Raw genomic sequence first — 9,861 nt, 5'->3', positions numbered from 1 at the left:
GAGGAACACACCTCTCATCTCCGGATAATTCGTCTCTATTAAATTCTGCGCTAGTTTCTCATTTCCCATGTTAATGTGTGAAATGTCATGATTTGATCCTTTACAGAAGACATGCATACGTATGTGGGAAAAGGTGTTATTGAATCCATGTTCTGGATTAGTTAGGAATCCGGATTTGATAGACCGATTTATTTTGACGGTACGAATTCAATAAAGATTTCGTGTCTTTTTTTTTTTTTTGGGTCTACGTATGTGTTTTTCATGTGAAACGTTTCATTCAGGTGGTCACCTATGATTAAGAAGCGATGAAACCTGTCCAACCCACCTCAGACGGGAAAGCGAATTTGCTTTACGTCTTTGAGGGGAAAGCTAACCCGATGAGACATGTCATGTCGGCAGAACTGCCAGCAGAAATCATCATTGGATGGGTTGGCAAATAATAATTGATACCTGCCATTAGGAAGGAACATGCAAAGGAAAGTCATCCACGAAAAGCAGGGGAAGAAAGAAAGAAAGAAATCACCCAGTGACGAGTGATCCATTTCGTCCGAAAAAGAAAACAAAACAAAGAACAGCATCACAAAAATAGAAGAAGTACCAGTATGATTGAGAAGATATGAGGGTTAGGACGGTGGGGAGGCCGATGACGAGGACGAATTGTTGGTGTGGGTTAGGACGATGGAGAGGACGATGATAAGAATGATGATGAGGACGATGATGATGGCGATGCAGGTCCACTTGCGGGTGCTCTTCTGGTGCTGGCGGGCGGCGCCGAGCTGCTCGGTGCCGTGGCGGACGAAGGACTGGGCGCGGCCGACGTTGCTTTCAATGTCGTCCAGCTGCTGCCCCTGCGCCTCCACCAACACCGCCATGTCCATGAACACCTGCTGCAGCTCCAGCAGGCTGCGCTCCAGCTCCGCCACTGCCCCGTGCCACTCCCGGATCTCCGCCACCACGTCCAGCACCCGGCCCCGGCCCTGCTCCTCGATGGCCCGCTGCAAGAACCGCTCCCCCTCCCCCGTCGCCACCAGCTCGTCCACCGTCGCCTCGTCCGGCACATCCCCCGTGACCGTGTAGTAGCGCCGCTCCACCGTCTCTCGGTAGTCGGAGGCGACCTTGGAACGGAGCTCCGCGAAGGCGTCCATCGAGTCGCGGAGCTTCTTGCGAAGGCCGGCGACGACAGAGGTGCGGGTGCGGTCGGTGGTGGTGCCGGGCCCGCAGCCGGGGACGGCGCGGTTAGCGGCGTTGGCGCGGTCCAGGGACTCGAGTCGGAGCTTGATGAACTTGGCCTTCTTGAGGGCGAGGGCAACGTCGGCGTCCATGCGGGCGCGAAGGGCGCGCACCGCCGACGCCTCGTGAAGGGACTTCCCCTCCTCGTTTGCCTCGTGTAGGCTGCGGTGCAGGCGCTCCACCTCCCGCAGATCATTCTTGAGGGTCTCCACGTCTTCGAAAAAACTGTCCAGGTTCGCCCCGCCCGCCGCCATCTGCAATTCCGCGCCTCGTCCGCCGCCGGACTCCACGTCTTGTCGCCAAGATGCGGAAGAAAATAGGTTGTTCATCTCGGCCCTCGCTTTGATCACCCTCCCTTCTTTTATCTCGATCACTGAACGATAGATAGGCTCTCTCTCCTCTCTCTCTCTCTCTCAACACCCTTTCCTCTTTTATTTCTTAATACTCTACAACTGTAACCATATAACTCGTAATAAATGCCGACGAGAGAGTGAGGGAAAGAGGAGAGTAGTGGAGGTGGGATTGGGAGAAGGTCAGTGAGTGGAACAAAAGAGACGGGATGGATGCAGGAAGAGACCTAGCGATGTTGCTCCAACGCCTCCCTTGGTTTGATTGGTTCTTTGGGTGAACAAGCGAGAAAACGCAAAAAAGGAAGGAGAAGGAAAATGCAAGGACGCGTGGAGGAGGAAGAGTCGACGCGGTAGCCGCCAGGGTAAGGGGACGCAGGAAACGGGAAAGATCGCAGGGAGAAGAAAGGTTCAACGCGGTTTGCCCCCACCATTCATCGGCTCAAATCGATTAATCAAATCAATCTAAATACCTAATTTTACAAACATCATATGTTTAATTTTATAAATATTAGTGTCGTATAATTGGACCGATATTCCAGCTAAATTAAATTAAATTAAACTACTTTATTTTTTTAAATACTTTTTTAATTACTTAAAATGATAAACTGATTAACAAGTCAAACGAATTGAATTAATCGATTTCGAATCGATTTGATTAGATAGATTCAAATAGATTCCGATTTGAATTATCTTACTTTAATCAAATCGAATCAAAAATAATAATTTGATTCGACCGTTAAAAGTTTGGTTTGAACCAGTTTAAAAACATCTAAAATATATCGAGGAACTAGTTAAAACAAGTGTTATACATTTATCTGGAACAAACTGAGAAGGACATTGTCCATCCTGAATTTGAGCTAGAAAACGATAAAAATTAAGTGAAACTCCAACTTTTTTCCACATTGAAGTTTTGAGGACAATAGAATTAACTAACAAGGTTAGACTGGATCCATTATCACTAACATGAGCATAGATACTTTAGATCGCCGGTTCAGACTCATCAAGTTAATATAGGTCGATTAACCAATATAAAGGTGTTTGTTGGACTTATATAATCAATATAAAACATTTAAACCTAACATGTAAATTACACATCTCAATTAACAAAATATATAGTCAAAACCAGAATGTTCAGTATCGAGAGAACATTTGGAGATCCCATATCGAACATAGCAGGTAAAGTATGATGTCAAGCTTCGTAGTGTTGATTCATTTCTCGGTTAGACCTTCAGTTCAAATCATAGAACAACGCCAATCTATGATCTAAACCAGGCAAAAACTCAAACTTAGACTACACCAAGTCATCATGATGACTCAGCTGAATCGGCTTACCTATATGTTATCTACATATTTTTTTATTAAGATATATATTTTATTATTATTATTATTATTGTTATAATCACTAAAAGCTAAAATATTATCCTAACCAATCTAAGTTAGCACATCTAAGCTAATAAAAGGCACACTATCATGTTGCCCTTTATGACTCAATAAAATGCTAACGTGCCTATAGGAAAGAAACGTAACTTAGAAGGACCTATCACATGTATGTACGCGAAACAATTTAATTCTACTAGTCATCAAAAAGACTAAAGCAAACATCTATGCATACCAAAATGTGGCGAAGCTATGTCAGACCGCATTCACCGCAACATCATTCACCACCCAGTGCTTGTGGATTCTAACAATAGAAAACAGTAGAGGACGGTCACGATGAAATCAGGCAAATCGATCGACGGAACCCTAATCAAGATTATTATCTCATAAATGACGAGAAAAGTCAAAATGATAAAGACATCGTAAGGATGTTTAGGGGACGGATCAAAGAATCCAACCAACACGGGGATCAGCGATTTAACGAGGAGAACTACCCATCTTAGAATCACAACCACCGAATAAGAATGAGGGAAGACTCCAATCTTACAACGAGATGAAGCAAATCAATCGACAGAAACCCCAATCAAGATTCTTATCTCACAATCGAGCGATCCGAGAACCCGATCTAAGAAGACCAGAAAGAGAAAACGAAAGAGGCCTCCATATCTCATGACGAAGTGGGGCAAAACCGATCGGCAGGCACCTAACCACGATTCTTAGCTCACAATCGAGCGATCCAAGAACCCGATCCAAGAAGACCAGAAAGAGAACGAAAGAGGGTTCCATATCTCATGACGACGTGGGGGCAAAAACGATCCACAGACACCCTAACCAAGATTCTTATCCTACAATCGACCGATCAACGGCAAGAGCGAAAAAAGGATTAGGGGATCGTACAGATATTCAATGCAAGTATCAGAGAATCAAACCCAACCATCGAGAAAACGAGGACGAATTTCGACGCTGGCTGTGCTCTCCCATGGCGATCGTGAAGCCAAAGCGGCGATACCTTCGTCGCCCGCTCCTTCCTCTCCTCTTCCCGCTCTTTCTCGAGAGAGAGAGAGGGACCGCCAAGAAGACACTGCTATTTAACGTGGTCAAGAACTTGGTCCCACCTCACTACTGTCGTATCAGTTACCCATCAACCCATCTTCTGGTATTAGAGAATGCCACGTAGGATCCCTAATGTGTGGTTATCAGTGTCTCAAGTTAATGGGCAGGTACGTGAGGGGTATGTTAGTTGGGAGGGTCGTTTCTGGACCATTAATATATATATATATATATATATACACACACTGTATTCTATAATGACATAAGATGAGCTTATGGTAGAACTTGAACTTATTAAGTCTCATTAAAATATAAATCAATAGATAGTGTCTTATCTACTGTTTTAAACTTTTAAATGAAATTATGTTAATAGAAAAATAAGGTAAAGAAATTATGATTTGTACAATATTATCCATTGATAATTAAGGAAACAGTGGCAAGAACATTAAACCACCACCCTTTTTCTCAGGCTATTGTGCTTGGCTTGATTGTCTTGCACCTCCAAAGTAGTATAAGACTCCCCCCGGGCTTCCCACACCAGCTTGGATGACACAAGACCTTCTCCAAAGATGGATGCTAGTAAAGGCAAGCCAAACTCCAGCAGAAGTAGTAGACTCCCTCACAAGGCCAAGAAGCTGTCCATCTCCGTTCTGGTCATCTCCCTCCCTCTCCTCTACCTCTCTCTCCGCCACATCCCCCCCTCCAATCTCCTCGAGGACACCACCTTCTGGTTCCTCATGTCCAACTCCATCATAATCATCGTCGCAGCAGATTCTTGCATCTTCTCCTCGTCGAACGAGGCAGGCGATTTGTACGATGAGTTCGTGAAGCATGGCCGGGAAAGGACTGCGTTCCTCGCGAAGCCATCGGTGGAGACTGGTGACGACGACCGGAAGCACAAAGAGGAAGAGTCTGAGGCAGCAGATGACAGGAGTTTAGTGTTGCACGGGAGATCAGTGAACCAGAAGTTAACGCCTGCTGACACAAGCGTCAGCGTGGAGGAGGAAATGCCGCGAAGAAGCGAGGAGGAAACTGTGGTTTTGCGTCAGAGGTCGCTTCCTCCGGTCGGCAAGGTGGAGGAGAGCATGCCACTCCGGCGCTCGGTGACTGAGGGGGAGAGAGAAGAGTACCGCTGCGGGGCGGAGGACGATGAGTACTCGCACATGTCGAACGAGGAGCTCAACAAGAGGGTGGAAGAGTTCATAAGAAGATTCAACAGGGAGATGAGGCTTCAGAGGAGGAACGAATGAGGGGTGTGCATGGGGTGTTCTTCCCAATCTTGATACGGCTTTGCTTGATGTGTGCATGTTATGTTCTTCGATTCATCATAATAAATCGATCCTTCGCATTGACAAGATTATTTTTTGGAACATTTGAGTCAAATATTATTGTACTGCACGTCAAATCCATTTTCCCTTGGAATCCAAAACCGATGCAGTGTGAGACCAGCAATGGACATCAATGCTGCAAACCCAGAAAAGAACATCACGTATTGTAGCTTCCATGAGAACTCCCAGACAATCTGATCTCCTGCAATATGCCATGAACAGTTGCAGCAAAGATACATCTCAGTTCCTGCACCACCTCCAATTCAATCCTTCTCACGTCCAAAAGGTTAGTCCATATCTTCCATGTATCATAGCACACAAGTATCAAATTAGAACCACACATTACTGTATGATCACCATCTCAGTATCATATTATAATGGATTTAATCTTCAACATCAGTTTATTGGTCAGAAATAAAACATTATGAGGTTTTCTTGCTATGGGAGACAAATCACTACTGAACATCTAAGACTGGTTCTGAGTCGCAAACAACTAGAGGGAGCAGTTCATATCAACATCTTCAGTGCCCTACCAACTACGAAAACTGCAGCAGCACTGCTTGCTTTATGAGTTGGGATCTTCTCTGTCCATGGAAGCTCGCTGCACCTTGTGACAGATAGAGCGCTGTCATTATTATTCCCAGGGAAGCTGACATTGTCCCCTTTTCATCTTTTCTGCTATTTTCTTCTTATATATATATATATATATATATATATATATATACATACATACATACATACATACATACATACATACATGTATATATATACATATATATATATATATGTATTATATAAAAAAAACACTTAATATCTTAGATTTTTTATCATGCAATGACTGTGCTAAATGTACTAATTTCGATTGGATTGCTATCATTACATAATTTTATCCAGGATTTTAACTCAATTAAGATTATTAATTATTTTTTTTTTGTTTTTTAAATTAATATTGTTTCTTTTGGAGTTAATATATTATTAAATATAATTAATAAAAAATTTAAAATAATTTAGTTTATAATAGAATATATTTTTCTATTGGATGCATGATTTTTTATTAAAAATAAGTTAAATTACTCTAAGAAGCACTGATACAATTATAATCTTATTCGAGCACAATAATACAAGTTAGTCAAATGATATTCCATAATAAATCTGACCTCCATGATTTTGCATAAGTGGATAGCACTAATTTCCACTCATAATTTTTAGTTTACTTATGATACCACTCATGAATAATCAATAGATATTTCCTTAAAAGGAAAAATAGTGTATGGTTCGGACGTATTGCCCGTCCTAATAATCAAACCTTTCCAAACTATTAAATGCAAGATAATTAATGCAAACATTGTATGGCTTTGAGTTAATCCGTGCATAGTAGGATACTGTAGCTAGTATTGTATTATATACTATATTCCTTTTCATAGAAATGAATGAATGAATTCTTGAAAGAAAAAAAAAAACCTTAAGTTTGAAAATTTTATTTTACCCTTAATCATACGAAAAAATCATTTTACCTATGTCTTTGAGGAACCCACCGTTATCTCATTTTTCTTGCACCCTTGACTCGAAAGCGTCACAAGCACACGTATGAGTGCCTCGCTAGTCCTAATCACTTTTGTTGAACACCACAAACATTATGTGGATGCAAAAAATATAGACGAAGGAAGAGTGATGATCGATAAACATAAGATAATCATTTTGAAAAAAGGATGTCAACTCAAAATTTTTTAAAGTTAAGAATATTGTACGAAAAATTCTCAAGGTTAATTTTTTTAAAAAAATTCACATAAATAAATTACTTTTCATTCATTTCGCCCCTCTGAATAATCAATATCATCGATATATAAATTATATAAATTATAATCAAATTAATGTATGGGCATGCTTTTTGAGTTGCTATATGGATATCACAGGCTACAACAGAAAAGATAAATTATAGATCACAAAATATTTTTAATTAAATATACAGTCTACGAAACAACAACGTCAAATACGTAATGAATGTTCTCTAGATTGTAAATAATTGTAATACATTGAAAATTATCGTTTCTATAATTTACTTATCCTTAATAATGCAATCCAATTTGTACGCAAATTGTTCTAACTTAATTCATTATTCCTCTTGGGAACCGATTGGAGTTTTCTTGAAGCATCTTTTGCTACTAAACGCATGACGTTTTGTGTGTTCAACAGTCCGTATTCGGCACGGCAGGACCGGCATCAGCTACAGGTGATGTAATACTTCATCCCTTCGTAAATATATATATATATATATACAAATTAAGTATTGTCAAGAAAGAACATCACTCGACAAAGCATGTTTTTTCGTTGGTACAACCTTTTTGGTTTGCATCATTACGAACCAACAAATCTAGATCAGAGGTAAAATCTCATGCCAATTATCTTCAAAATTCAAATTCTTTTTAAAATTGATAAGTCAATTGGTCGGACGATTGCCCTCACGCCAATGCATGAGCAAAAGAATAATAAAAAAATGCTTCATAAGAAATAAAATATTATTATTAAAATAATATTTCAATATGATATTTGATATGATATATTTTGGTAACACATACCTCGATAGAAGTCTACAGTTATAACAGCACCGACATGGAGCGTGAAAACTGATGTGACATACCACGTCGACAAAATGCTTCGAACTTAGCCATCCTCCCACATGGTACATGATTGTATAGTGTATGCCGTTGGGTACGAAGCCGCCCTAAAAACTCGGGACGACACTGTTGGGTATGCACCCACCCCTGAAAATCCGGGATGATATCGTCGGGTACGAACCCACCTCGGAAACTCGGGATGATACCGTCTCGTACAAATCGATCAACGTCCGCACGGAAGAGATGGGTTGGTCGCCTAAAGGATCAATGGCCATTTACGAGCCAAGTACGATTGGCCAACGCTATGGGACCTTTTTGGAGCACACTCAACTCTCTCTCTCTCGTTCCACTAAAAATTAATTTAAGCTTTGGAAAGGTCGAGTCAGACCTATGTATAGGAGCTCAACAATAAAGAAGTAGACCACTCGCTAAGTGAAAGGATTACGCTCGAGGGATGAGGCTCGACTAGATCCAACGCTCGCCCTCTCCACTCGAGTGTTTACATGGCGTCGCCCACGCATCAAGGACGGGACCAAGCCACTTTTCGATCACAATATAAAGGTTCACAAATAATACTAAATTGTTATTTACCAATTCCACATGCTACTCCAAAGTTCACGTGCCTCACACAAAAAAAAAAAAAAATCTATTATTTTCCTCCATCGGATGTTTTCAACGTCCCTATCAAGACAATAAGAGTCATGGACCACACACCACATCTTCTCGGCCTCTCCACACTAGTAACTCGTCTCCTATGTGATAGAGACGATATGACATTTCTAAAGGGACAATCTCACACGATATACATATGTTTTTTTTTTTTTGTCAATTATTCAGGTCAAACGTAAGTAATATCGTCGTGATCCCAAAGCTCACTCCGTGATTCTATTGCTTGTTGCTCATCTGAATCGAGAAAGTATAGAAAGGGGATCCCTCCTCGGATTAAAAGGATTAATTCCTTCAATCATTTTACCTTCTACTCTATAAATTTATTAATTTTATTTTTTTAATCAAATCGATTAAATAACTTGACTATAGAAGGAACAGCGCATTTGATTCCACTTCAAATAACTAATTCTATTTTTGCGCACCTTTCAAACTATATATATATATATATATATATATATATATATATATATATATATATATATATATATATATATATATATAGTTTGATTGGGTGATATTTTTTGTGCCTTTAGTATAACAATGTCTGATGAACATAACACATTAAAGTAGCATTATAGTTTTGCTTTTTAGATACTTTTAATTGTATCAACAAAAGGCATTAATTCTATGAAACTATGAACGTGAAAGAAAAAAATTGTAGTAATAATATTTGATAAATTGATCATTATCTTGATGTTATGAAGTGATAGTTGATATGCACTTCTTAGATAATTAGGTCTAAAGGATCTCCATAAATCAGGTTTGGTATGCCAAATAGCCAAATAGTTAATCTGATTGGGACCCAAGATTTTTTATATATAAATAAATTTATTTTTATTTACCCAAACAGTTAAAAAATACTAGTTGAGCAAATAAGTATGATTTAATGATAATTCAGGTAATTAGGTGTACAAAATGTTTAGGAGACTAACCTCCCAAAATTATTAGGGACGAGGAAGAAGAGAAATTTTAAGAATTAAAAGAAAATTTTAAAAATCAATATAAGATTTAACATCGTTCCGTAACTCTCTATTTATATGTATGAAAAAAAATATATATATTTTTATATTAAACTTAAGACGTAAATTTTCTTGTACATCGTCTCACATAAAGATACCTTACAAACACTAAGATTATTTATTACTCACATCTCGCTTTCATCCATAAAAATATAGAAATACATATAATATTTATATAAAATTAAATTTTAATTATCAAAAAAATTAAATAAAAATTGCTTAT

The 9,861-nt window shown here is 39.4% G+C and overlaps 2 protein-coding genes across 2 annotated transcripts; one reads left to right on the top strand and one right to left on the bottom strand.

Moving 5' to 3' along the window:
* Positions 1–511: 511 nt before the first annotated feature.
* Positions 512–4,008, bottom strand: LOC135618621 (syntaxin-121-like). Its single transcript, XM_065119656.1, has 2 exons — positions 3,892–4,008; positions 512–3,261 (listed from the first exon to the last, which is right to left on the bottom strand). Exon 2 carries the CDS (start codon positions 1,557–1,559, stop codon positions 624–626), a length of 936 nt encoding a protein of 311 aa, XP_064975728.1. The 5' UTR covers positions 1,560–3,261; positions 3,892–4,008; the 3' UTR covers positions 512–623.
* A 549-nt stretch (positions 4,009–4,557) lies between these two features.
* On the top strand, positions 4,558–5,362 carry LOC135618315 (uncharacterized). The gene has a single exon (XM_065119196.1). It carries the CDS (start codon positions 4,577–4,579, stop codon positions 5,255–5,257), a length of 681 nt encoding a protein of 226 aa, XP_064975268.1. The 5' UTR covers positions 4,558–4,576; the 3' UTR covers positions 5,258–5,362.
* Positions 5,363–9,861: the final 4,499 nt, after the last annotated feature.

This window comes from Musa acuminata, chromosome BXJ2-8 (assembly GCF_036884655.1).
Source record: "Musa acuminata AAA Group cultivar baxijiao chromosome BXJ2-8, Cavendish_Baxijiao_AAA, whole genome shotgun sequence".
Lineage (NCBI taxonomy): Eukaryota > Viridiplantae > Streptophyta > Magnoliopsida > Zingiberales > Musaceae > Musa > Musa acuminata.
Note: the sequence above shows the minus strand (reverse complement) of the source record. Positions and strands in the feature narration are given on the sequence as shown.